The 25,149-nt window shown below is 48.7% G+C and overlaps 2 protein-coding genes and 1 pseudogene across 2 annotated transcripts; all 3 read right to left on the bottom strand.

The window, feature by feature from the left end:
- Positions 1–3,921: 3,921 nt before the first annotated feature.
- Positions 3,922–5,374, bottom strand: LOC147975069 (uncharacterized; annotated as a pseudogene).
- A 1,002-nt stretch (positions 5,375–6,376) lies between these two features.
- LOC125551078 (F-box protein KIB4-like) lies at positions 6,377–11,341 on the bottom strand. The gene has a single exon (XM_087517971.1). It carries the CDS (start codon positions 10,606–10,608, stop codon positions 9,163–9,165), a length of 1,446 nt encoding a protein of 481 aa, XP_087374097.1. The 5' UTR covers positions 10,609–11,341; the 3' UTR covers positions 6,377–9,162.
- A 636-nt stretch (positions 11,342–11,977) lies between these two features.
- On the bottom strand, positions 11,978–12,526 carry LOC147975068 (uncharacterized). Its single transcript, XM_087520260.1, has one exon. It carries the CDS (start codon positions 12,524–12,526, stop codon positions 11,978–11,980), a length of 549 nt encoding a protein of 182 aa, XP_087376386.1.
- Positions 12,527–25,149: the final 12,623 nt, after the last annotated feature.

Genomic DNA, 25,149 nt, shown 5'->3' with positions numbered 1-25,149 from the left:
ATGATCATTCAAATCATTAGTTGTGGTCCCTATAGATTTTTATTTTAAGATGAAGATTACCTACATGGTGAGGCATGGGTTGACGAAATGCAGTGGGCAAGATACTGCATGTTTTACTGTTGTGGCCCCTTGTTCAACCTCAACATGAGATCAGATTCATAGCTGCCTAGGCGCCTTGGAATCTGGTGGCAACAATTTTTTTGGCAGACTGCGCCAACTTGAAATTGTAGTGGAATACTGGATCCCCAATGAGCATGAAATGGCTTGATGGCTGTTGCTTCAGGGTTCTGCAATTCCTTCTCACCGATGGTACTCGTGCTCTGCCAAAACAGGTTCTTCTCTACCATTAAGATACCTCTAAAATCTGGAGCTTTCCATCATACATAGAGTGGACCAATGAAAATTGTGGAGGTAATACTGCGAATTGCGTAATATTAGTTTCTATACTAATTTGAAGGGAAAACATTTGGAGTTGTGCCACCAGTTCAGCACTGGTAAGCATATCTACATAAGAAGCTATCCACAGTACCATTTGGTATAAATTAAAGATTCTAAACTGTTTCGAGTGGCAATCCTCCTCTCTTTCAAAGTAACTCAGCCGAAATACTTGCCAAAGCATGAAAGAATCGTATGAAGTAGCCCAGGAGCAAGAGTGTAATTTACATATAGCATTCAAATAAAATCTTCAGTTATCTTCAACCATGGACAGGGATTAGAAATTCCACTGACATGTGCCGATAATAATCAGAAAATGATGTCACGTTCAATGACTAGCTAATGAAGAACATTCCAATTAAATAAGTGATATAGCCACAATGAAAGCATCAGAAATACATAGTATATCATACAGAAGAGAATAATAGACCATTCTACTAGATGGTTACTATGTGGCTTGTGTTGGATAATGAGCAACTAACATTACTTAGGGCCAATGGCCAGTACATATACAAATGTGGTAAAGTGCAGAAAATCCCCTTATACAATGGGGATGTACACAGTGAACTATACACATCTAACACCCCCTCAAACTCATGGTGGATCAACAACACCGAGTTTGGAGAGAAAAAACCCATGCTGGGAACGAGTCTGTGCCTTCGTGAAGAAGTCAGCCAACTGTAACTCCGAGGGCACATAGTGAAGAGCGAGAGTCTGATCCTGCATAGCAGCACGCACAAAGTGGGCATCCACACCGATGTGCTTGGTGGGCTCATGCTTCACTGGGTCACGCGCAATACTGATAGCACCGGTGCTGTCGGACAGTAGAGGAGTGGAGGTAGTAGCAGACACACCAAAGTCCTCAAGTAACCACCGTAACCAGATCACCTCAGCCGTCAACATAGCCATGGCTCGCAACTCAGCCTCTGTACTCGAGCAAGAAACTACAGTCTGCTTCTTTGTCTTCCAGGCAATAAGAGAGCCACCAAGAAAGACATAGTAAGCAGACAGTGAGCGTCGATCAGAGGGATCACTAGTCCAGGTAGCATTAGAGTAGGCCTGGAGCTCAAGAGAGCTGGAGCGGGGAAAGAAAAGGCGCTGAGAGATCGTGCCACGAAGATATCGTAGAACACGGAGGAGGTGACTATAGTGGACAGAGGTGGGGGCTGGAACAAACTGACTCAGGATATGGACAGGATAGGAGATGTCAGGGCGTGTAACAGCCAGATAGACAAGACTGCCAACAAGGTGACGATAGCGAGTTGGATTAGGGAGAGGGTCACCATCAGAGGCACGGCTGAATGTTGAGCTCCATAGGAGTCACAACTGTGCGCTCATCACCAAGAGCGGCGCGAGCAAGAAGATCCTGAATATATTTTTCTTGGGAGATGTAGAAGCCATCAGAGGTCAAGGAGATCTCAATCCCAAGAAAATAGCAAAGAGGACCAAGATCAGTCATGAGGAACTGGTCTCGAAGGCGAGCCATAACAAAGGCAATGTACTCAGAATCGTCACCAGTAATGATCATGTCATCAACATAGAGAAGGAGAAGAGTCCGACCACGAGGAGATGTGTGGACAAACAGCGCGGGGTCATGGTCACTGGGCAAGAAACCAGCGGCAGTAAGCATAGAGGCGAAGCGCTCAAACCAGGCACGAGGGGCCTGTTTAAGACCATAGAGGGAGCGGCGAAGCCTACAGACCATACCATCAGGAGCATAGTACCCCAATGGTGGCTGCATATAAACCTCCTCACGCAACTCACCATTGAGAAAAGCGTTCTGGACATCAAGTTCAGAGATAGACCACTGACGAACAGAAGCCACAACAAGGATAGTGCGGACAGTGGTCATGTGGGCCACAGGAGCGAATGTCTCATCATAATCGCGTCCCTGCTCCTGCTGGAAACCACGGGCCACAAGACGAGCTTTGTAGCGCTCAAGAGAACCATCGGAGCGAGTCTTAATCTTGTAGACCCACTTGCAGGTGATGGGACGAACACCGGAAGGGAGGGAAACCAGCTCCCATGTGCCAGAGCACTCAAGGGCAGCAAGCTCTTCGGCCATCGCAAGCTGCCATTCAGGTTGAGTCATGGCAGTCCATAGGAAGTGGGCTCAGCAATAACAAAGAGACCATACCGATCAGGAGAGTAGCGATCGGGCGGGGGGGGGGAGGCCGAGCCCGGAGGTTGTGGACCAGGGGAGGTGTGAGGAGAGGTGCACCAGAGGTGGAAGGCGTGTCAGGGGAGACATCCTTAGGACAAGGGCGACGAGTATAGTGGAGAGGGAACGGGGAGATAGAGCGACGGACTGGAGATGATGGTGGAGAGGTGGAGGAGGAGGATGGAGAAGATGGGGTAGGTGGTGAAGGAGAAGGAAGGAGAGGTGCCGGAGGAAGAGATGACACAGAAGGCACATAGTAGGGTGTATCGGGAAGGAGAAGGAAAGAGAGATTGTCCACAGAGAAACTCGAGGAAGAAGGACGTGGGTAGTAGGAACTAGACTCGTCAAAAGTCACATCACGCGAGATGCGCAAGTGACGACCCACAGGATTCCAACATCAATAGCCCTTGTGCTCATCACTATAACCAAGGAAAACACACTCAACCGACTGAGCAGTCAGTTTAGTGTGTTCTCGGGGGGCAAGAAGAACATAGCACACATAGCCAAACATACGAAGAGCAGAGTAGTCAGGAGAGCGACCAGTGAGACACTCCAGAGGAATACCACCCTGCAAGGGAGTCGATGGCTGAATGTTGATGAGATAGGTGGATGCAGAAATAGCCTCAGCCCAAAAATGGGGTGGAAGGGAAGCAACAATCATCAGCGCCCGAGCCGTCTCAAGCAAATGGCGATGCTTACGTTCGGCAACGCCATTCTGGGCATGAGCACCAGGACATGAGAACTGGGCAAGAGTACCCTGTTCCGCGAGAAAACCATGCAACAGCTGAGAGATATACTCTCCAGCAGAGTCAGCACGAAAGGTACAAATGGGCGTGGAAAACTGGGTACGAACCATGGCAGCAAATCGTTTGTATATAGAGAGAACCTCGCTACGAGATTTCATGAAGTAGAGCCAAGTGTAGCGAGAGAAATCATCAATAAACAAAACATAGTAGCGATGACCACCTTTTGAATCAAAGGGAGCAGGACCCCAGACATCAGAATGAACTAAGTCAAAAGGACGCTGAGATACAGACTCACTAGTAGGATAAGGTAACTGAGTCTGTTTGCCAAGTCTGCAACCATTACAATGTAAGGAGACATCTCCAGATACATACCCTAAGAGGCTCTGACGAACTAACGAAGACAAGCGAGAGCCACAGATGTGACCGAGACGATGATGCCACTGCTGGAATGACGCAGACGAAAAGGCAGCAAGAGCATGGGAGTCGGCAGAAGTGGTGGCAGTGGAAGGAACACAAAGCCAGTCAACCTCCCAAAGACCCTCTGACTCACGGCGCCGGGGGCCAGCACCAACCAAAGCCTTAGTGCGACGATCCTGAATGGAGCAAGAGTCGGTATCAAGAATGACACGACAACCAGAATCAGTGAGTTGGGCAGCAGAAAAAAGATTCATGGTAAGGCGAGGAACATGGGAAACACTAGGAACAGAAAAGGATGGAGTGGAAATAAGACCACGACTAGCAACAGGAAGAGGTGTGCCATCGGCGGTAAGAACATTAACAGGTGAATCAAGAGGTCGGAGAGAAGACAGCACAGAAGAATCAGAAGACATATGAAAGGAAGCTCCAGAATCCAGAACCCACGAGGATGTACCTGACTGTGTAGAGGCCTGTGGTGGTGTAGAGGGGGGTGCAGTCATAGCAGCAGTTGAACCAGTCGACAAGGAGCCAGAGGAGGCAAGTAGACGCTTGAGGCGTACAATGTCCTGGTCAGTGAGTGACTGAGTCGAGGAAGATGCAGGGGTGCCACTGGAAGAGGAGCGTCTCTGGTCTCGCTTCTTCTGGCGACAATCAGACTCTGGGTGACCTGACCGGGAGCAGTAACCACAAAAAGTGTCATGGCGCGATGTAATCTTCTCAGCATAAAGAGGGCGGCTCACCCCCCTGAAGGAGTGGGCAGGAGTGGTGGAGCAGTGAGGCGAGCAGATGACACAGGAGCCCGGGTAGCCAACACTGAAGGAACCACAAGTAACCCAGCAGAGCGAAGACGGGTCTCCTCAGCACGAAGCTCAGCAAGCACCTCCGAGATAGGAACACGACCACAAGCAAGAAAGTCAGCCCGGCGGGGCTCAAACTCGGAGCGGAGACGAGATAAGAACTCATGAACCCTCTGAAACTCCAAGTCAGACCGCGTAGTCTGACAGCAACGGCAAGTGCCACAAACAACAGTCCTCAGTGAGTCAAGCTGACGCCAGATGGCAGAGCACTATGAATAGAACTCATCAACAGACGAGTCACCTTGCTGGAGAGCATGCTTCTGACGCACCACAGAAAGGTATAGAGCATCGCCAGAGGGCTGATAACGCTGACAAAGGTAGGACCACATCGCTGCAACAGTGCCGAGGCCCATGAACTCCGAAGCAAACTGAGGGAGGACACTCGCAGTGAGGACAACAGCAGCTCGAGCATCATCATTGCACCACTGAGTGTAAGCAGACAAATCATCCCGGTAGACAGAAAGAGCATCAGAGTATGCGGATACCTACTGATCATAGGCATCAACTGCAGCATCATCAAGAGCCTTGGCTGCATCCCGATCAGCCTGAGAAGCATCAGCAGCAAGCACCGACGACACCGGCGGAACAGGAGCCACCGGAGCAACAGGGCAGGACGGACAGGGTACCTCGCCAGAGAGGATGCCCCACAGAAGAAGACCACGCAGGTGAATACGCATGAACCCCACAAACTTAGCATAGTTGGTGCCATCGAAGATCACCGAGCACCGAGGAACCGCGACATAGCCCGAAGAGGACATGAGGAAGGCACTCTGATGTTGCTGCCTTTTTTTGGTCAACTGCTACTGTAGGCCCGATCTGGATCAGGCAGCACCGCTCGCAAGGCCAGAGACCGAGCGGGGGATCGAGCGAGCAGAGGAGGCCCGATCTGGAGCTGGGACTAGCGGAGCCCGAGGGACCGAGCGGGCAGCGAGGAAAAGAAGGCCCGATCTGGATCGGGAGAAGCGGCAGGGGCGCACTCGCGAACGCATGAACCGAGGTAGATTCGAGGGAGGAGCAGGCGACCGATCCAGAGTGGATCGAGAGGTAGCCACCACCGCGCACGGGCGAGGCGGGCCGAGAGGATTGGGCCGCACGGGAAAGGCAGACCGCGGCAGCGGCCAAGCGGGCGAATCGGCGGCCGGACGGAGCAGGCCGTGCGGTGCAGCGGCCGGCTGGGGCAGTCCAGGCGGGGCTGCTTCGGCAGCTTCCAGGCGGAGCAGTGCCCGGGCGAGAGGGAGCCGGACGGGGCTGCTTCAGCAGAAGGAGCCGGATCGAGGATGCGGCGGCCAGACGACCGGAGGCGAGCAGGCTAGAATCGAGACGCACGGAGTTGCATCGTGCGGGAGAAAGGGGCTAGCCTAGCATCTGATACCATGTTGGATAATGAGCCACTAACATTACTGAGGGCCAATGGCCAGTACATATACAGATGTGGTAAAGTGCAGAAAAGCCCCTTATACAATGAGGATGTACACAGTGAACTATACACATCTAACAGCTTGTACTTTCAGTTATTATTTTTTCCAAGAGTATGCAAATTGTGCTTTCAATTGGGGGGGGGGGGGGGGGGTATCAAACAAACAGTATTCAGCCAGAATATGCATGTGAATAGGAAAGAAATGTGAGAAGAGAAAACGGAATTGTTGTACAGCACCATTTCCATTCATGATATTTTTCCTGACATAGTTTCATCAGATACGGCAAACAATGCACGAAAAAAGAGATAAACGGAACATGCTTCCATTGTCATACCATCTGCCCGCAAAAGAATGGCAAATTTGGTCGACAGACCCCATAATCAAGGTACATAATTAAAAAAACTACCTATTTGTACAATGACCGGTTTATCACTGTAAGACTGGGTGTTATCCATATGGGACTCGGCCAGCTGCACCAAAGCGGGGACACAATTTCCTCCCTACTGTCATCTAAGGTTGAGAACACCTATATCCCGGGGATTCGTCTTATACATCCAATTACATTGCTCATCATCTGCGAAATAGACACAATTTGCCTTCAGTTGCGGATATTCTTCAGCACTGAGGCATATAGGCTGGTTATGCCCAAGAAACAAAACGTTATGATGCAAGCTATTTATTTCACGGAGCTTGTCGGGAGCATGGGTTGACATTTTGGGACCAACCATTTTGGGGTCTAAGTCCGGATCGTAAAGTTGTTGCCGCAATTTGTACATAATAACTGTGCCTGCATTGTCAAAGATTGGCTCTACATAACCAATGGTGACCACCGACGGGAGAGCAATCTGTTGGCGAGTGACCGGATTGATAAGGTGTAGCTCAGACTTGTCATCCGCGGTAACTAGCCAACCATGTGATGACCCAACAAGATACATGTTGCGGATGGGTGGATCCGGGAGAGTTAAATTGTAGACCCTCTTCTCCACGAGGCTGTAGAGACAAACTACGTTCTCACCAGCAGATTCAGAGGTGTAGAGGAGGCAAGGCGTCTGAGGCCGTTTGTACTGCTCAAGCTGGCTTCAAATAAAATCCCTCTTCTTGCCAGCCTTCGATCGAACAGCATTTTGGCACATGCAACAGCTTGCCTACACTTGCAGTTAGAAAAGACACACCATTTCTGGTAGTGGTATAGACACACCAAGCCAGTGTATTCGCTTGTTTTCCTCAACAGCATCATCAAGATATAAGAGGTTTGTTACTGCTGATGCTCAACATCTTTCATACACCTGTATCACCAAGGCAAAAGCTCTTGGTAGAGCAAATTTTGCGCATATGTGGCCTGAACCTGCACAATGCCCCATGTCATGTGTAAGTGGGAATCGATAAAAAAATTATACTATTATAGAGTGTAGTATTTCGATGAACAGCACACGATTCAATATTTACTAGACATCTATCCAATCTTTTATAAGTGCTGAAAACCTCTTGTTAGTCCAAGTATAAGGAGGCTGTTTTACAAGATCGCAGAAGATATGAATTGTGTAAACCCACGTCAAAGCAACCACGTTGTTTCATAAGCAGGAGTACTTTTTCACTAGCCTACATTATGATATTCTGATGTCCCATACAAAAGTCAGGTCGAACCAAACCATCATTCACGAGAAATGATCATTCAGATCATTAGTTGTGATCCCTGTAGATTTCAATTTTAAGATATAGATTACCTACACTGCGAGGCATGGGTTGATGTTTGACTGTCGTGGCCCCTTGTTCAACCTCAACGTGAGATCAGATTCATAGCTGGCTAAGCGCCTTGGAATCTGGCGCCAACAGTTTTTTTTTCCTATTTTTTTTGGCAGACTACGCCAACTTGAAATTGTAGTGGAATATTGGTTCCCCATTGAGCATGAGATGGCTTGATGACTGTCGCTTCAGGGTTCTGCAATTCCCTCCCACCGATTAACAGATTCTTCTCTACCATTAAGATACCTCTGAAATCTGGAGCTTTCCATTATACACTGAGTGGATCGATAAAATTGTGAAGGTAATACTAAGAATTGCATAAAATTAGTTTCTGGGCTAATTTGAAGGGAAAACATTTGGAGTTGTGCCACCAGTTCCGCAAGTGTTTATGCTTATGTTCTATGCTACAATTTTGCCGACATGCATATTTCTACTTTTATTTTTAACCAAAACATGCACATGCCTTACAGGGAACATAAAATTGCATTATATACAAGGATAACAAAAATACACCAGCTAAATAAATAGTGAATTAGCACTGGTAATCATACCTACATAAGAAGCTGTGGAGTTCAGGTTGTTCGGGAGGGGGTACATACCAGAGGCATGCTGTACGGCTAACACGTCTTCACCTCATAAGGAAACCGTGATGTTTCCATGAGTATGCCGACAAACATGCCGACCACAGTACCGTTCGGTGTAAATTAAAGATTCTAAACTGTTTCGAGTGGCAATCTTCCTCTTTTTCAAAGTAACTCAGCCGAAATGCTTGCCAAATCATGAAAGAACCGTATCAAGTAGCCAAGGAGAAGAGTGTAATTTACTTATACCATTCAAATATAATCTTCAGTTATCTTGAACCATGGACAGGGATAAGCAATTCCACTGACAACATGTGCCGATAATAATCAGAAAATGATGTCACCTTCAATGGCTAGTTAATGAAGAACATTCCAATTAAATAAATGATAGACACAATGAAAGCATCAGAAATACATAGTATATCATACCGAAGAGAATAATAGACCATGCTACTGGATGGTTACTACGTGGCTTGTACTTCCGGTTATTATTTTTTCCGAGAGTACGCAAATTGTACTTTCAGTTATAGTGGGGATGGGGGTGGTATGAAAGAAACAATATTCAGCCAGAATATGCATGTGAATAGGAAAGAAATGTGAGAACAGAAAACGGAATTGTTGTAGAGCACCATTTCCATTCCTAATATTTATTTTTCGGCCATAGTTTCATCAGATACAGCAAACAATGTATGGAAAAAAGAGATAAACAGAACATGCTTCCGTTGTCATAGCATCTGCCCACCAAAGAGTGGCAAATTTGGTCGACATACCCCATAATCAAGGTACATAATTAAAAAAAGCTACCTATTTGTACAATGACAGGTTCATCACTGTAAGACTGGGTGTTATCCATATGGGACTTGGCCAGCTGGACCAAAGCGGGGACACAATTTCCTCCCTACTGTCATCTTCAAGGTTGAGAACACCTATGTCCCGGGGATTCGTCTTATACTTCCAATTATGTTGCTCATCATCTGCGAAATAGACACAATTTGCCTTCAGTTGCGGATATTCTTCAGCACTAAGGCATATAGACTGGTTACGCCCCAAAAACAACACGTTATGATGCAAGCTATTTATTTCCACAAGCTCTTGTGCTTCCATATCGACTTTGTGTAACAAGATTTTATTAGTTTTAACTATGAGCTCCTCATAGCCCGCATCTATGAGTTCAGCCTTCCTGCAAACTTGCAGCAGATCACCCCATGGAGCCTGAAGAAGGTAGAATTCGCCCCTGTACTCAGAACTGTGAATGGCAATCTCATCTGCAATTATATTCCTCGTGACGGTAGGACCAGTGAGGTCAAAAGCATCCATTCTTCCGGCTCTTGTGGATGCATACAATAGACCATCCATGTAGATGCATTGATCATAGTCCCAATCCGGCGTCAGCAAGGTCCACTTACAATCTCCTACCCTTGCAAACGAAAGCTGACATCCTGGACCATGGATGAGAACCACAATGTAGCTTCCTGTGGACGGATCCGGAAAGATAAATACCCTGATGTAGACATGGTCACGAAGCTTGTCGGGAGCATGGGGGAACATTTTGGGACCAACCATTTCGGGGTCTAAGTCCGGATCATAAAGTTGCTGTCGCAATTTATACATAATAATTGTGCCTGCATTGTCAAATATTGGTTGTACATAACCAATGGTGACCACTGACGGGAGAGCAATCTGTTGGCCAGTGACCGGATTGATAAGGTGTAGCTCAGACTTGTCATCCGCGGTAACTAGCCAACCATGCGATGACCCAAGAAGATACCTGCTGCGGATGGGTGGATCAGGGAGAGTTAAATTGTAGACCCTCTTCTCTGCGAGGCTGTAGAGACAAGCTACATTCTCACCAGCAGATTCAGAGGTGTAGAGGAGGCAAGGCGTTTGAGGCCGTTTGTACAGCTTAAGCTGGCTGCAGAGGCTGGTATACGCGGAGCCCCAGGAGGAGCTGACAGAGGCCGCACGCATGAGGTCAGGTATCTCCAGGAGTGAAAATATGTCCATCAATACATCCTGCGGCAGCTCCGGCAAATTTCTCACCACAGTTTCAGTTTCCATGGGTGGTGAGACCTTTCTCAATACATCCTGCAGCAGCTCCGGCAGTTTTCTCAACACAGTTTCAGTTCCCATCGCTGGTGAGACCTTTCTAAATTTCCCCAATGAACCGGGAGAAAGAACCAGGAGCTTAGGCAAAATTTTCAGGCCAAAATGTGCAAAGCTCGTTATCCTGGCTACGCTACAGACCTCCATTGGAGCAATTGCAAAAGCAGGTCTTGTTGGAGAAGAGTTGCTTCAGCGGCAAACCAATTGGACTTGGCTTGTATCTAATCTGATGAGAAGAAGCACACCGAGGGCTGGCTGCACTTATATTCAGTCGAGCCGAGGCCTCACCTTTTATCCGATTAGAAGAAGGGAGTCCGGATCCAAGGACGAAACGGCCGGGACTTGTTGCCGTAGAAACTTCGAAAAGAACTGGAATTCGAATCCGAGCAATTACCGCAAGGGCTCCCGTCGATTGCTCCACTGCGCCTCGGAAGGATGCCCCACAACGACGGGAGAGGGAGAACCAACTAATTGCCCGCCGCAGTGTAGCCCAATGGCTCGGCCGTCCCAGGATCCGTGAGAAGGCAGAAGGTGCCGCCGGCGGGCTGGGGCTTCGTCGGCGGCGGTAAATGGGATGCAGGAGGCGTGGTTGGATTAGCAGTGGAAGGTGGCGGCGAGAAGGTGCTTGGCTCCGCCGTCTTCGTCGCAGGCGGCGGCGTTGTGGGGGCAGGTCGCCTTTGCAGAGGTGAGCGGAGAGGGCGTCAGTTATGCGACCGAGCACATCCGCGCGAGCGAACGATTCCTTTTTCATTTTCTTTTTTGATTTTTTTTAAACTGTCCAGCGCTCGCTGATTTTCATTGATTTAGCATAGGGAGAGGTTACAAAGGGTGATTAAGTGATCAGAGTCTCAGAGAGATTTAGAATTACAATGCTCCAAGCCAAAAACACTCGGCTGCCCTACCCGGCACTATAGGTTTCTTCTTCCCCGAATGGGCTCTCAACACATCTTGCTCCTGCCAGCCTCCATTGCTCGAGGTCCCTTCTGCACCCGTCAATGATGCTTTTTACACAAGGTTGCTTTTGTCTGAAAACACATTCGTTTCGCTCCAACCAAATATGCCAGGCGATGAGAGCCACCATGGACTTGATGCATTTTCTGCTTGCGGTGGCGGTGAAGCCGATGATCTTCTGGATTCTCGTTGTGGTGGAGTCGGCTGGAAGCCACGATGCATGATCTAGGGCGTTGCACCCTCCCCATCTTGCTGCGCTGCTCCAAACCCTGAGCGAGATCGGGCACTCCCAGAATAGATGCACAGAGGTTTCCAGGTTTCGCCTACAAAGTTGGCAGAAATAGTTGTTCTCCCACCCTCTCGTTTGCAGTCTATCGGTGCACCATAGACGGTCCAAATGCAGCAGCCAGAGGAACATTTTGATCTTGCCCGGTGCCCAAATCTTCCAGATCATCCCTCGGAACTCGTTTGGCCTTGCACTCTCAAATTGGGCATTGTAGGCCGTCTTCACGGTGTACTGCCCAAAGCTGCCCAGCGTCCATCTGATGCTGTCCGTTGTACCTGCCTAGATGGTGATCCGAGCCTGCCTTATGGCTCGAGCCATCTGCATGATTTGTGGCAGGATGTCTTCGAAGCTACCATGCCTGAGGTCAAGAAGCCATCTGTCTTCGTGTAGTGCTTCGCTAACTGATCTGTTCTTGCGTCGGGACCATGCAAAGACCGCAGGGTAGTCCTGCCGGAGCGGCCTGCTCGCAAGCCATGGGCAGGGCCAGAAGGAGGCAGTCTGGCCATCACCGATGGTCACCACCGTAGACACTGCAAAGAGAGTGCGGTCTGCAGCATCACACGGGGTGTCGGTGCCAACCCAGGGCCTGGATGGGTCGGCCCAGCATAGCCAAAGCCAACGGAGGCGCAGAGCCCGGGCGAAGGCCGAGAGATCATGGATGCCCAATCCTCCTCTGGCCTCCGGCGTGGTCACCACCCTCCATGCCACCTTGCACTTGCCACCGCTGATCTCCTGGTCGTGTGCCCACAGGAAGCGTCGCCTGACCTTGTCTTTCTCCTTGAAGAACTTCTTTGGTGCACACAGCACTGATAGGGCGAACGTTGGCATGGCTGAAAGGACGCATCTGACGAGGACTCGGCGCCCTGCCAGCGGAAGGAGCCGGCCCTTCCATCTGGCGAGTCTAGCTCTGATCCGGTCTAGAATGAACTGCAGGTGAACTAGCCTAGTTCTGCCGGTCGTTAGGGGGAGTCCTAGGTACTTGACTGGAAGAGAGACTGTTGCACCCCCGAAGCCGTGCAGAACATGCTCGAGGTAGATATCGTGGCAACTAATGGGCACCACAGATGATTTGGCGAGTGTGGGAGTCCTGGATTAGGGGTCTCCGGACAGCCGGACTATATCCTTTGGCTGGACTGTTGGACTATGAAGATACAAGATTGAAGACTTCGTCTCGTGTCCGGATGGGACTCTACTTGGCGTGGAAGGCAAGCTAGGCAGTAGGGATATGGATATCTCCTCCTTTGTAACCGACCTTGTGTAACCCTAGCCCCCTCCGGTGTCTATATAAACCGGAGGGTTTTAGTCCATAGGACAACATACAATCATACCATAGGCTAGCTTCTAGGGTTTAGCCTCTCCAATCTCATGGTAGATCAACTCTTGTAATAGTCATATCATCAAGAATAAATCAAGCAGGACGTAGGGTTTTACCTCCATCGAGAGGGCCCGAACCTGGGTAAAACATCATGTTCCCTGCCTCCTGTTACCATCCTCCTTATACGCACAGTTCGGGACCCCCTACCCGAGATCCGCCGGTTTTGACACCGACATTGGTGCTTTCATTGAGAGTTCCCCTGTGTCGTCGCCGTTAGGCTTGATGGCTCCTACGATCATCGATAGCGATGTAGTCCAGGGTGAGACTTTTCTCCCCGGGCAGATCTTTGTGTTCGGCGGCTTCGCACTGCGGGCCAACTCGCTTGGCCATCTGGAGTAGATCGAAAGTTACGCCCCTGGCCACCAGGTCAGGTTTGGAAGCTTAAATTACACGGCCGATATCCACGGAGACTTGATCTTCGACGGATTCGAGCCCCTACCTTGTGCGCCATGCGGTCATGATGAGTATGATTTAGCTCTACCATCAGACAGTGTTCAAGAAATCGCACCGACAGCCGCTCCGACCCTCAATTCGGAGCCAGTTGCGCCATCCATGGACGGGTGGATAGACCCCGCCACGGAGGCCGTATCCTCTATGGCGATCGAGCCGAATATCGACCTTACCCTTCACGAGAGCCGTGTGCCAAACTGTCGGATCCTTCTCCGGCCACGGACTCCGAACCGCCTACGCCCGTTCCTGTCGAATCCGATTGGGCGCCGATCATGGAGTTTACCTCCGCGGATATTTTTCAGCACGCCCTTTGGCAACATACTGAACTCATTAAGGTATCTCTCCTTGTCAGGAGAGTCCTGGCCAAACTACGTCCGGCAGGATTGGGATGCGGATGACGAAGAAATTCGCCGCCCACCCACCACCCACTTAGTAGCCACTGTCGATGACTTAACCGACATGCTCGACTTCGACTCCGAAGACATCGACAGTATGGATGACGATGCGGGAGGCGAAGAGGAATCACTGCCCACGGGGCACTGGACAACCACCTCATCATATGACATATACATGATGGACACACCCAAAGAAGGCAATGGCGACAGGACAACGGAGGATGACCCCTCCAAGAAGCAACTCAAGCGCTGGCGACAGCGGCGCCGCTCTAAGTCCCGCCAAGGTAAAAGCGGTGATACCGGCACCGGAGATAATAGCACTCCGGACAGTGCCGAAGGCAACAACAACCCCCTCCAACAAGATTTAGAGCAGGAGGATGGATAGGCCAGCCCTCCTGAGAGAGCGGCAGATGGAGAGGCGGAGGATGATAATTACATGCCTCCCTCCGAAGACGTGGCAAGCCTCGACGATGACGAATTCATCATGCCAGAGGATCCCGTCGAACAAGAGCGCTTCAAGCGCCGGCTTATAGCCACGGCAAATAGCCTTAAGAAAAAGCAGCAGCAGCTTCAAGCTAATCAAGATTTGCTAGATGACAGATGGACTGAAGTCCTGGCGGCCAAGGAATATAAACTCAAACGCCCCTCCAAGAGTTACCCAAAGTGCAGGTTGCTACCCCGACTAGAGGAGGAAGCACCGAAACCCACATCCCCGGTGTATGACGCGGCTGATCGGCCACCTCGTGGCCGCGACAGAGAGGCATTCCAGCCAAAATCTCAGCCGGCACCCCGACGCCATTCAAATAAAAAGGCATGGGGAAATACGCCAGACCTGCGAGACGTATTGAAGGACAAAGCAAAACACGCAAGATCGATCTACGGATCACGAGGGCGCGCCACTATGCGAGACGATAATCGTCACGCCGGATACAGTAAAAGTAAGTCTGGCCGGGCCGAACACAGCGGGCAAGACTCATTTGAGCTGCGTCGCGATATAGCCCAGTACAGAGGCGCCGCACACCCCTTATGCTTCACAGACAAAGTAATGGATCATCAAATCCCTGAGGGTTTCAAACCCGTAAATATAGAATCATACGACGGCTGTGACACCCCAAAATTTTTTGGCCTTGTTTTATTAAATTAAATTTTTTGCCAGGAATTAAAACTTTGATTTTTTTGGACTCCCTTTTGATTTTTTGAAACATTTCCTTTCTTATTATCATGGAGTTGTTCCCTAAAGTGAAAACCTTTCAAATATGTTATTGGACTTGTTTAACCTCTCAAAAAAAACTTTTCTTTTATCAGTATAACTAATTACATAATTAATTTGCTTGATCTTTATTTTCTTGAAAAATGGTTTTCCAAGGTTATATGGCCATAATTGAACTACAACCATTTGATAAATTCACTTAAAATTCCAACCAAAATTTGGAGATGTCATGTGATGTTTTTAAATCACTTTTATGCAAAAATATCTTTTATTCTTGTAATATTTTGAGCTCTGCATCAATTTTTCTTCTCTGGTCCAGAGTGCAATTTTGCACTACAACCCATTTAGATATTTCTTTCTGGCCTCCACAAAAATTATGGGATGTTGGTAGTAGCATATGATTCAACTTTATGCAAAAACCCAGTGATGTTATTTGAAAAATTTGAGTGAATCAACCTCATTTTCATTCTGGTCCAGCCTTGTGATTTCTACTACAACCCTATTTATTTTTTGCTCTAGTGACCTTGTTCCTTCTCCTACTTGTAGACAGCCCTCCCAAACCCCTAAGTCCAGGAGCATGCACCCATTGGATCATTTTTGGTTCATGAAATAATGCCATTTATCTCCTGTCCAGAATTGTAGTTTTGCAAAACTTGCACTAACAAGTTTGTGCTTTTCACAAACTAACCTCACCACCCTCTTATTCATCTAAAGAGACCCCACTCTGGAGATTTTGGCCACTCCAAGAACAGCTTAGGTGCCTGTGGCATTTTATCAAACACCTTGAGTGCATAAACATTTTTGACATGACATTTGTCATTACATTGTGACCTTGCACCTCTGGGAAAACTAGCATGTCCATTCACCTTATCACTAAGCCTAACCTAGCCCTGTCCCTTGCCAGCCTCCCTTGCGACCTCTAGCATGCAAGGGCATTCCGTCGAACACGTCCCGGGCGTGCTCTGGGAGCGCCCAGAGCGTGCGTTTGGCATGCACGTGCGCCCGAGCCGCCGTGTCTCGCCCCGCACCCGTTCCGGCCCTTGGCCATCAGCAGCTAGCCGCCACGTATCCTCTTGCACCGCCACGCCACCCCGACCACCCTGACACGCTACAGCGCCGCCGTCAGGGCATTCTTGGCGGCACGCCGGCGTCCGCAGTGGCTCCAGCCCCGGTCGGCGCCGCCCAAGCCACCCCGGCTCACCACCTGCCCCTGGGAGCCGCGCGAGCTTATCTCCTCGCTCGTCGGCTAGCTCTCGTCGCCTCCACGACGCCCTGCAAGCTACAGAGAGGCGGTTCGCCGGCATCCTCATCCACCGCCGCGGAACCGACCCCGATCACTTATTTAAGGAGCCCCGAGCTTGTCTCCGCACGCAGGCAGCTCCAAGCCATCACCCTAGGACCCCCTTAGGCAGCCAATCGACCCGGAGAGGTCTCCTCCCCCATCTCCGGCAACCGCAGCCGCCGCCACTGCCCCAGCCCTTCCGGCGCCACCAGGGCCTCCCCCTCCCATTTATCTTGACCAGGAACCTTCTCATCCTCCCGTGAACTTGTTCCCCTGCTCGATTTTGATCGGGAACCACCGCAGCCCCAAACTCACTTCGCCCCCGAAGCCATCTCCGCCGCGAAGCTCGTCGCCGGCGACTCCGTCCACGTCGGCGACCATGGCGGGTACCCCCGAGTTCGTCTCGATCTCCTGAGCATGCCCATGCGCTCAGATCACCGAGGGACGCCGCCATTCGCTGGCGAGCCTCGCCGGAGCTCCGTCTCTGTTCGGTCAGGGGGAGACGACGCGCGCGTGGACCAGTCAAACCTGACCAGTGGGCCAGGCGGGCCTACTGTCGGTGACCCACGCGTAGTCCACGCTGGATAAGTGGAGGCGTATTTCCAGAGTACGCTTTCGACATGTACGTATATATTCGAATCGTTTTTCTTTTCTGATTTATTTTTTTAAACAGATTTTGACCAAACTTTGACTGAGCTTAACTTTTTAAATACAACTCCAAATGAGTTGATTCTTTTTCCTACATCCCTCAAATTCTGTCTAGTTTATTTTGAGATTTATTTGAAAATTTTTCAAACAACTTTTTTGTACTGTTTTTGAAATATGTGTTATTTGCATATTTTTGAAAATAGGATTTTGGAAGAGAAGAAAGCTTTCAAAAGATTTGGAGTGCACCCTGCCCTTCCACACCATGAAGGCAAGCATCTTGAACCCTGGCATAATATTTTTGATGTGTTAGTTGACACGTTTATAACACCATCTCATTTCGGAGAACTCGTTATTTTATGTGGCGATGTGATCATTTGCATGAAGGCATATTAGTGATTTCCTTGCTGTTGGAAATGAATATACTTGTGATGGTAATCATCCTCATGTGCCTTGCATGCATGCCGGAAAGGAATCCGGGAAAGCCTCTGCCTTGGGTAGGGGTGAGCTTGTCGCCGGTCCCCATCGGGACGGTTATGTCCGGTATGGCATAGTAAGGTATAATGGGTGGTGATTTCGTCGGTTGAAATATATTTGATATACATGTCATGCAGGGAACTTATAAGCCTCCAGAGTCGGCCGTAGATCGAGTCTTGTTCCAGTAACCCCCATATTTGCCTCGTACTACCACTCGTCCCTGCCGCAGGTAGGGTACGGTTCAGTAAGTCATCAACCCCTTTCCAGCACACACCGTACAGAGAGGCCATGGTGGAAGATGTCGGTTGTAGCCGGTAGGCATGCCACCTGGTCAGGGGGCATGGGTGTTTCCGGTTGGGACCAAGAGGGGAGGCCACCCCTTAGAGCGCGCGATATAAATTTGATCCCATGCTACGCGAGGTTGTAGCCTCCCCACTTAGAGTTTTGCTTAACAAGTGTCGTGGGTTATTCCAGACACCGATGAGTTAAGCTGGTGTGTGCAAGTTAGGTGTGTTTTCAACTAAAAGGCCGTAGACGAAATTAGTCCCGATGGACTAAAGGAATCCGTTACTCGTGGGTAAAGAGTACACCCTCTGCAGAGATTAAACCTATTCGAATAGCCGTGTCCATGGTTAAGGATTACAGTCTGGGATGGGTCAAGTGTTGGTCTTAGTGTCGGTCTTCGGAGGTGAAATTGTTAAACCAAACTTGGATACCAACTGGTGACTTGTGAGGACCGTGATTACTATTTTGTGATGGACTAACCCGTTGCATCATTTGTATTATCGAGTATCCCTGGGACGGTTCTACCTCCTGGATATTCATTGTGATTATTTGTTTTATAAGCCCTTTATGTGGTGTCGCTGAGACGCCCGACTGTGGCATTGCTTGTTATTTATTTATTTTATAAGCCCTTTATGTGGTGTCGCTGAGACGCCCGACTATGGCATTGCTTGTTATTTATTTATTGTATAAGCCCTTTATGTGGTGTCGCTGAGACGCCCGACAGTGGCATTGCTTGTTATTTATTTATTTATTTTATAAGCCCTTTATGTGGTGTCGCTAAGACACCCGACTGTGGCGTTGCACGTTATTTATTTATTTTATAAGCCCTTTATGTGGTGTCGCTGAGACGCCCGACTGTGGCATTGCTTGTTATTTAATTTATTTTATAAGCCCTTTATGTGGTGTCGCTGAGACGCCCGACTGTGGCATTGCTTGTTATTTATTTACTTTATAAGCCCTTTAGGTGGTGTCGTTCAGACGCCCGACTGCGGCATTTTATTCCCCACTCCATTATTGCTTATTCATGTTGCATATAAACAACCTGCTTGCATGCATAAAAGATGTTTTATTTATGACTGACGATGTGATCATAGAATTTTTTCAGTGCATGATTATCAATTATATTATCCCAGTGTTCATAATGTTTGCGAGTACATTCAAAGTACTCACTGGCTTGTCCCTGGCTATTGTCTTGGCCAGATTTCTGCATGGAGAGGAGCGTTGCGGTGACAGCCCCAGAAACTAAGCAACGGTGATAGCAGCCTCGCAAAGATAGGAGTTGACCTGGTCAGCTGTTCCTGTGGAAAATGGAGTCCCATAGACACTGACGACTCACAAACCGCTTCCGCCATCGACCACTAGAAACCCAATTGTTGTACTCACAGGCCAGAATGGTCTTGTACTACATATTTTGTATTTTTGCTTGGAATTTCTGCATCAAGTTGGTGCCTCATCAGCTAAGAGTAATCCTGGGGCTGGTGAGCACGACGACCATTTTCTGGAAATCAATGTCTAGAAAATCCGGTCGCGACAACGGCACAACAGATCCTGCGGTATGGATCGAGGATTTCCTCCTGCACATCCACATGGCCCGCGGTGTGACCTACACGCCATCAAATACCTCCCACTCAAACTCAAAGGACCAGCTCGGCATTGGCTCAACAGCTTGCCAGCAGAGTCCATTGGCTGTTGGGAAGATCTGGAAGCCGCATTCCTCGACAACTTTCAGGGCACTTATGTGCGACCACCAGATGCCGATGACTTGAGCCACATAATTCAGCAGCCAAAGGAATCGGCCAGGCAATTCTGGACACGGTTCCTAACAAAGAAAAATCAAATCGTCGACTGTCCGGATGCAGAGGCCCTAGCAACTTTCAAGCATAACATCCGCGACGAATGGCTCGCCCGGCACCTTGGCCAGGAAAAGCCGAAATCTATGCCAGCCCTCACGACACTCATGACCCACTTTTGTGCGGGAGAGGACAGCTGGTTGGCTCGCAGCAATAACATATCAAAGAACCATGGTACTTCGGATACCAAGGACGGCAACGGCAGATCACGTCGCAACAAACATAAGCGCCGCATTAACAGCGACGATACTGAGGATACGACAGTCAATGCTGGATTCAAAGGCTCTAAACCCGGTCAGCGGAAAAAGCCATTCAAAAGAAGCACTCCGGGTCCGTCCAGTTTGGACCGTATACTCGATCGCTCGTGTCAAATACACGGCACTCCGACAAGCCAGTCAACCACACCAACAGGGATTGTTGGGTGTTCAAGCAGGCCGGCAAGTTAAATGCCGAAAACAAAGATAAGGGGTCACATAGCGATGACGAGGAGGAGCCCCGGTAGCCGAACACCGAAGGACAGAAGAGGTCCCCCCCACAAGTGTGGACAGTGAACATGATATACGCAACCCACATCCCCAAGAGGGAGCGGAAGCGTGCGCTCAGGGACGTATATGCGTTGGAGCCAGTCGCCCCAAAGTTCAACCCATGGTCCTCCTGTCCGATCACCTTCGATTGCATAGACTACCCCACTAGTATCCGTCATGGCGGATTCGCCGCACTAGTCCTAGACCCAATCATTGACGGATTTCACCTCACTCAAGTCCTAATGGACGGCGGCAGCAGCCTGGACCTGCTTTATCAGGACATAGTGCGCAAAATGTGTATAGACCCCTCAAGGATCAAACCCACAAAAACGACCTTTAAAGGTGTCATACCAGGTGTAGAGGCCCATTGGACAGGCTCAGTCACACTGGAAGTGGTCTTCGGAACCCCGGATAACTTCCGAAGCGAAGAGTTAATCTTCGACATAGTCCCGTTCCGCAGTGGCTACCATGCACTGCTCGGGCGAACCGCATTTGCGAGATTCAATGCGGTACCACATTATGCATATCTCAAGCTCAAGATGCCAGGACCTCGGGGGGTCATCACAGTCAATGGAAACACAGAGTGCTCTCTCCGCACGGAGGAGCACACTGCGGCCCTCGCAGCAGAAGTGCAAAGCAGCCTCTTAAGGCAATCCACTAGTTCAGGGTTTCAGGACCCGGACACCTTCAAGCGCTCCCGGAGTAATTGGCAACAGGACCGCCTGGCACGTTCCGAGCTCGCATATCAATGCGGCCCTGTAGGATCGAAAGTATGTCTAGAGGGGGGGTGATTAGACTACTTGACCAAATAAAAATCTATCCTTTTCCCAATTTTAGTCTTTGGCAGATTTTAACTATCTTAGCACAAGTCAAGCAATCTTAACACAATTCAAGCAAGCATGCAAGGAGTCTATGAGCAGCGGAAAGTAAAGCATGCAACTTGCAAGAATGTAAAGGGAAGGGTTTGGAGAATTCAAACGCAATTGGAGACACAAATGTTTTTGTCGTGGTTTTGATAGGTGGTGCTATCATACATCCACGTTGATGGAGACTTCAACCCACAGAGGGTAACGGTTGCGCGAGTCCACGGAGGGCTCCACCCATGAAGGGTCCACGAAGAAGCAACCTTGTCTATCCCATCATGGCCATCGCCCACGAAGGACTTGCCTCACTAGCGGTAGATCTTCACGAAGTAGGCGATCTCCTTTCCCTTACAAACTCCTTGGTTCAACTCCACAATCTTTGTCGGAGGCTCCCAAGTGACACCTAGCCAATCTAGGAGACACCACTCTCCAAGAAGTAACAAATGGTGTGTTGATGATGAACTCCTTGCTCTTGTGCTTCAAATGATAGTCTCCCCAACACTCAACTCTCTCTCACAGGATTTGGATTTGGTGGAAAGATGATTTGAGTGGAAAGCAACCTGGGGAAGGCTAGAGATCAAGATTCATATGGTAGGAATGGAATATATTGGTCTCAACACAAGTGTAGGTGGTTCTCTCTCAGAAAATATAGGTTGGAAGTGTAGGTATGTTCTGATGGCTCTCTCCACGAGTGAAGAGTGGGTGTAGGTGTATATATAGCCTCCACACAAAAACTAACCGTTACACACAATTTACCAATCTCGGTGAGACCGAAGTGAAAGACTCGGTCAGACCGATTCAGCAAACCTAGTGACCGTTAGGGTTTTTGGTGGGACTGAGATGCAACTCGGTAGGACCGATATGGTTAGGGTTAGGGAATAACGTAATCTCGGTGTGACCGATTACACAAACTCGGTGGGACCGATTTTGGTAATAAGCTAACTAGAGAGTTAGTCAGGTAAACTCGGTGGGACCGATCGCTCATTTTGGTGGGACCGAAATGTTACGAAGGAGAAACAGAGAGGTTACATTGCAATCTTGGTGGGACCGATCGCTCATCTCGGTAGGACCGAAACGTTACGAAGGTAAACAGAGAGATTACAACCCCATCTCGGTGTGACCGAAATCCCTATCGGTGAGACCGATTTGCCTAGGGTTTGTGGCAGTGGCTATGACATTTGAAACTCGGTGGCGCCGGATAGAAAGAATCGGTAGGGCCGAGTTTGACTTTTGGTTTAGGTCATATGTGGATGTGGGAAGGTAGTTGAGGGTTTTGGAGCATATCACTAAGCACTATGAAGCAAGAACCTCATTAAACAACACCTCATCCCTCCATGATAGTATTGGCTTTTCCTATAGACTCAATATGATCTTGGATCACTAAAATATAAAATGTAGAGTCATGAGCTTTGAGCTTGAGCCAATCTTTTTGTCCTTAATATTTTGAGGGGTCCACATTCCTCATCCATGCCATGCCATTCATTGAGCTTTTCCTGAAATATTAATCTTGGAATAGCATTAGCTCAATGAGCTATATGTTCTTAGGAATTACCAAAACCACCTAGGGATAGTTGTACTTTCAATCTCCCCCTTTTTGGTAATTGATGACAACATATAGATCGAAGCTTCAACAAATGATAATAAGAGTGAAAAACATTGTCGCTTTGAGAAGTATGTGAAAAGCAAGAGCTCCCCCTAAATTTGTCCATAGTTTATGATTTGCTTTGGACTACAAATGCACAAATAGTTAGGCTCATGGGTTACTCTTCCATGTCACATACATCTTGGTGGAGCGCTCAAAATGATAATAATTAAATACATGCACTCATCACCAAGCAAAGTGAATGATCATATAGGGATAAAATGATAATATCATCCAACAAGCATTAAGGTAGCATATGATCAAATACATGATCATTCAAGTATCACACAGACAAAAAGTATCTCAAACAGGCAAAGCAAATAAAGTTCAACCACCAAAGCAAGAGAGAATAAAAAGCAACGCTCTCTCTCGAAGCCTATGATCTATACATTTTTCTCCCCCTTTGGAAACAAGTTACCAAAAAGTTCCTAGAAAATGCATAGCACTAAATCGTCTCTCAGGCTTGGTCTTCAGGTGGTGGTGTATGGATAACTCCAAGAACGAAGGCTTCAGTCGAAGTAGATGGAGCTGATGGAGTAGGTGTTGGAGCTGGTGGCACAGAAGCTGTAGCTGGTGCAGATGACGTGGCTCTGGTGTCTGGAACATGCACTGCAGCAGACCTCTGAGCTCTAGGCACTCCGGCAAATGCATCAGTGGTTGTCTTGCCCTTCCTCTCCTGCATATCATCTTGAAGTTGCTCCACAACAGACTGAATCTCAGTTACCTTCACATCCAAGTCATAGAATTTTTGCTCCACGATTCTTTCCAGGCTCTCCTAGTTTTGAGTCAGGGTGGCCAGTCCCTTCTCAATCCTCAGAGTGGATGCAATCAGGTATCCAAGCTGATCTTGCTTGCTCTTCAGGAGATGCTAAGATGCTTCTTCAGTAGTTGGCATCCTTGTAGCCCTTTCAGCTTTTGCCTTCTCCTTCTTGGCTTGTGCGTGCACATAAGATGGTTCATCCTCATTCATAACCACAATGTTGTCCCCGAAGTCTAGATAGATAGGCATGTGCTCCTTGTCCAGCAGATATGTACCAGTGCCCATCTTGGAGTTGATCAGCTCCTGGATCTGTGGGGCATACCCACAACTCCTCTTCTGATCTGCAGCTGTCCTCTTGATAGTTTCAACTATTAGGCTCATGACTTTGAACTTCTGTGGGACATCAAATATGTGAAGCAAGTTAATTGCATGGCCTCTGATCATCTTATGATCACCTGACTTTGGCAAGAGAGTGTGCCTGAGGATCCAGTTGATGGTTGGCAAGCCTGACAGAAGGTAATGTACATATCCAAACTTATGTGTCTCAAGAGCAGCATCTGGGATCTCCTTGTACATGTGTGCCATTGTGTTGTGATCCTTCTTCCTGTTGGCATAGACATCCAAGTCATCTTCACTCTCTTTTGGGGCATTGATCAACTTCGCCCATTCAGCAACCGTGGACTGGTACCTCGTACCTTCAGACATCCATACTATCCTTCCATCTGGGTAGAAATGAGCTGTGGAGTAGAACTGCATAATGAGCTCATCATTCCATTTTGTGAGCTTCTGAGCCACAAACTCATCGACTCCACAAGCCTTGAAACTGTCATTTACACCTGGATAGTGATCCTCATTCTCCTTGATGTAGTCCTAGTCGACCCATCTCATGTCACACACTATGGGCTTCTTGTCAAGCAAGATGGTCTCATAGAAGTCCTGTTATTCCTTTGTATGGAACCTGTAATCCACAGCAGTCCTCCTCCCGGTGGCATATGGATCTGACTCTCTCCATAGCCTCAGACCTGAGTCCTTCCTGATCTTCATGTTCTCAGCAACTGGATGAGCATCATTGTGATCTGGGATTTTTGGCTTCATCTTCCTCAAGACATGTGACTCATCATCTTCTTCTTTTATTTCAGCTTCAGGCACCGGGACCTTGTTCTTTTCCTCAACAGGGCTGTTCCTGGTGCTCCTTTTCGGTTTTGGCTTTGGAGCTGGAGCTGCAGCCTTTCGAGCAGTCTTAGGCTTAGATGGAACAGCCCCTGCCCTAATGGCATCACCCATAAGCTTCTGAGCTTTGGGTGCTGGTGCAACATCTTCTTCTTCTTCCTCTTCAGAATCTCTCATGATAGAGGATCTCCCAAGAACTCTAGCGGTGGTCTTTTTGACCCTCTCCTTCCTCTTCTTCCCTTCCGCAGTAGCCTCTTTGGGTTCAGATTCCAAAGGGACTTGAGTAGATGCTCTGGCCTTAGACATTGGAATTCTCTTTGCAGGAACCTTTTGCTTCATGCCTGGCTTGGTGGCAGCAGCAGTGCTATACTCCTTCTTAACCACTTTCTTCTTGGAAGTGGCCTCATCCTCAACTGCCACATAGTCTTCATCCTCAGATTCAGAGGTCTTCTTATTTCTGGCCCTGGTGGCAGCTTTGGGTAAGTTTCTTGGGGTGCTCCTGCTACCATCATCTAAACTGCTA

Source organism: Triticum urartu, chromosome 4A, assembly GCF_056163025.1.
Source record: "Triticum urartu cultivar PI428250 chromosome 4A, HENAU_Tu73, whole genome shotgun sequence".
Classification (NCBI taxonomy): Eukaryota; Viridiplantae; Streptophyta; class Magnoliopsida; order Poales; family Poaceae; genus Triticum; species Triticum urartu.
Note: the sequence above shows the minus strand (reverse complement) of the source record. Positions and strands in the feature narration are given on the sequence as shown.

What these genes read in the sequence shown, in the direction of transcription:
- LOC147975068 (XM_087520260.1), bottom strand. Translation starts at nt 12,526, where the DNA reads ATGCCAACGTTCGCCCTATCAGTGCTGTGTGCACCAAAGAAGTTCTTC.
- LOC125551078 (XM_087517971.1), bottom strand. Translation starts at nt 10,608, where the DNA reads ATGGAGGTCTGTAGCGTAGCCAGGATAACGAGCTTTGCACATTTTGGC.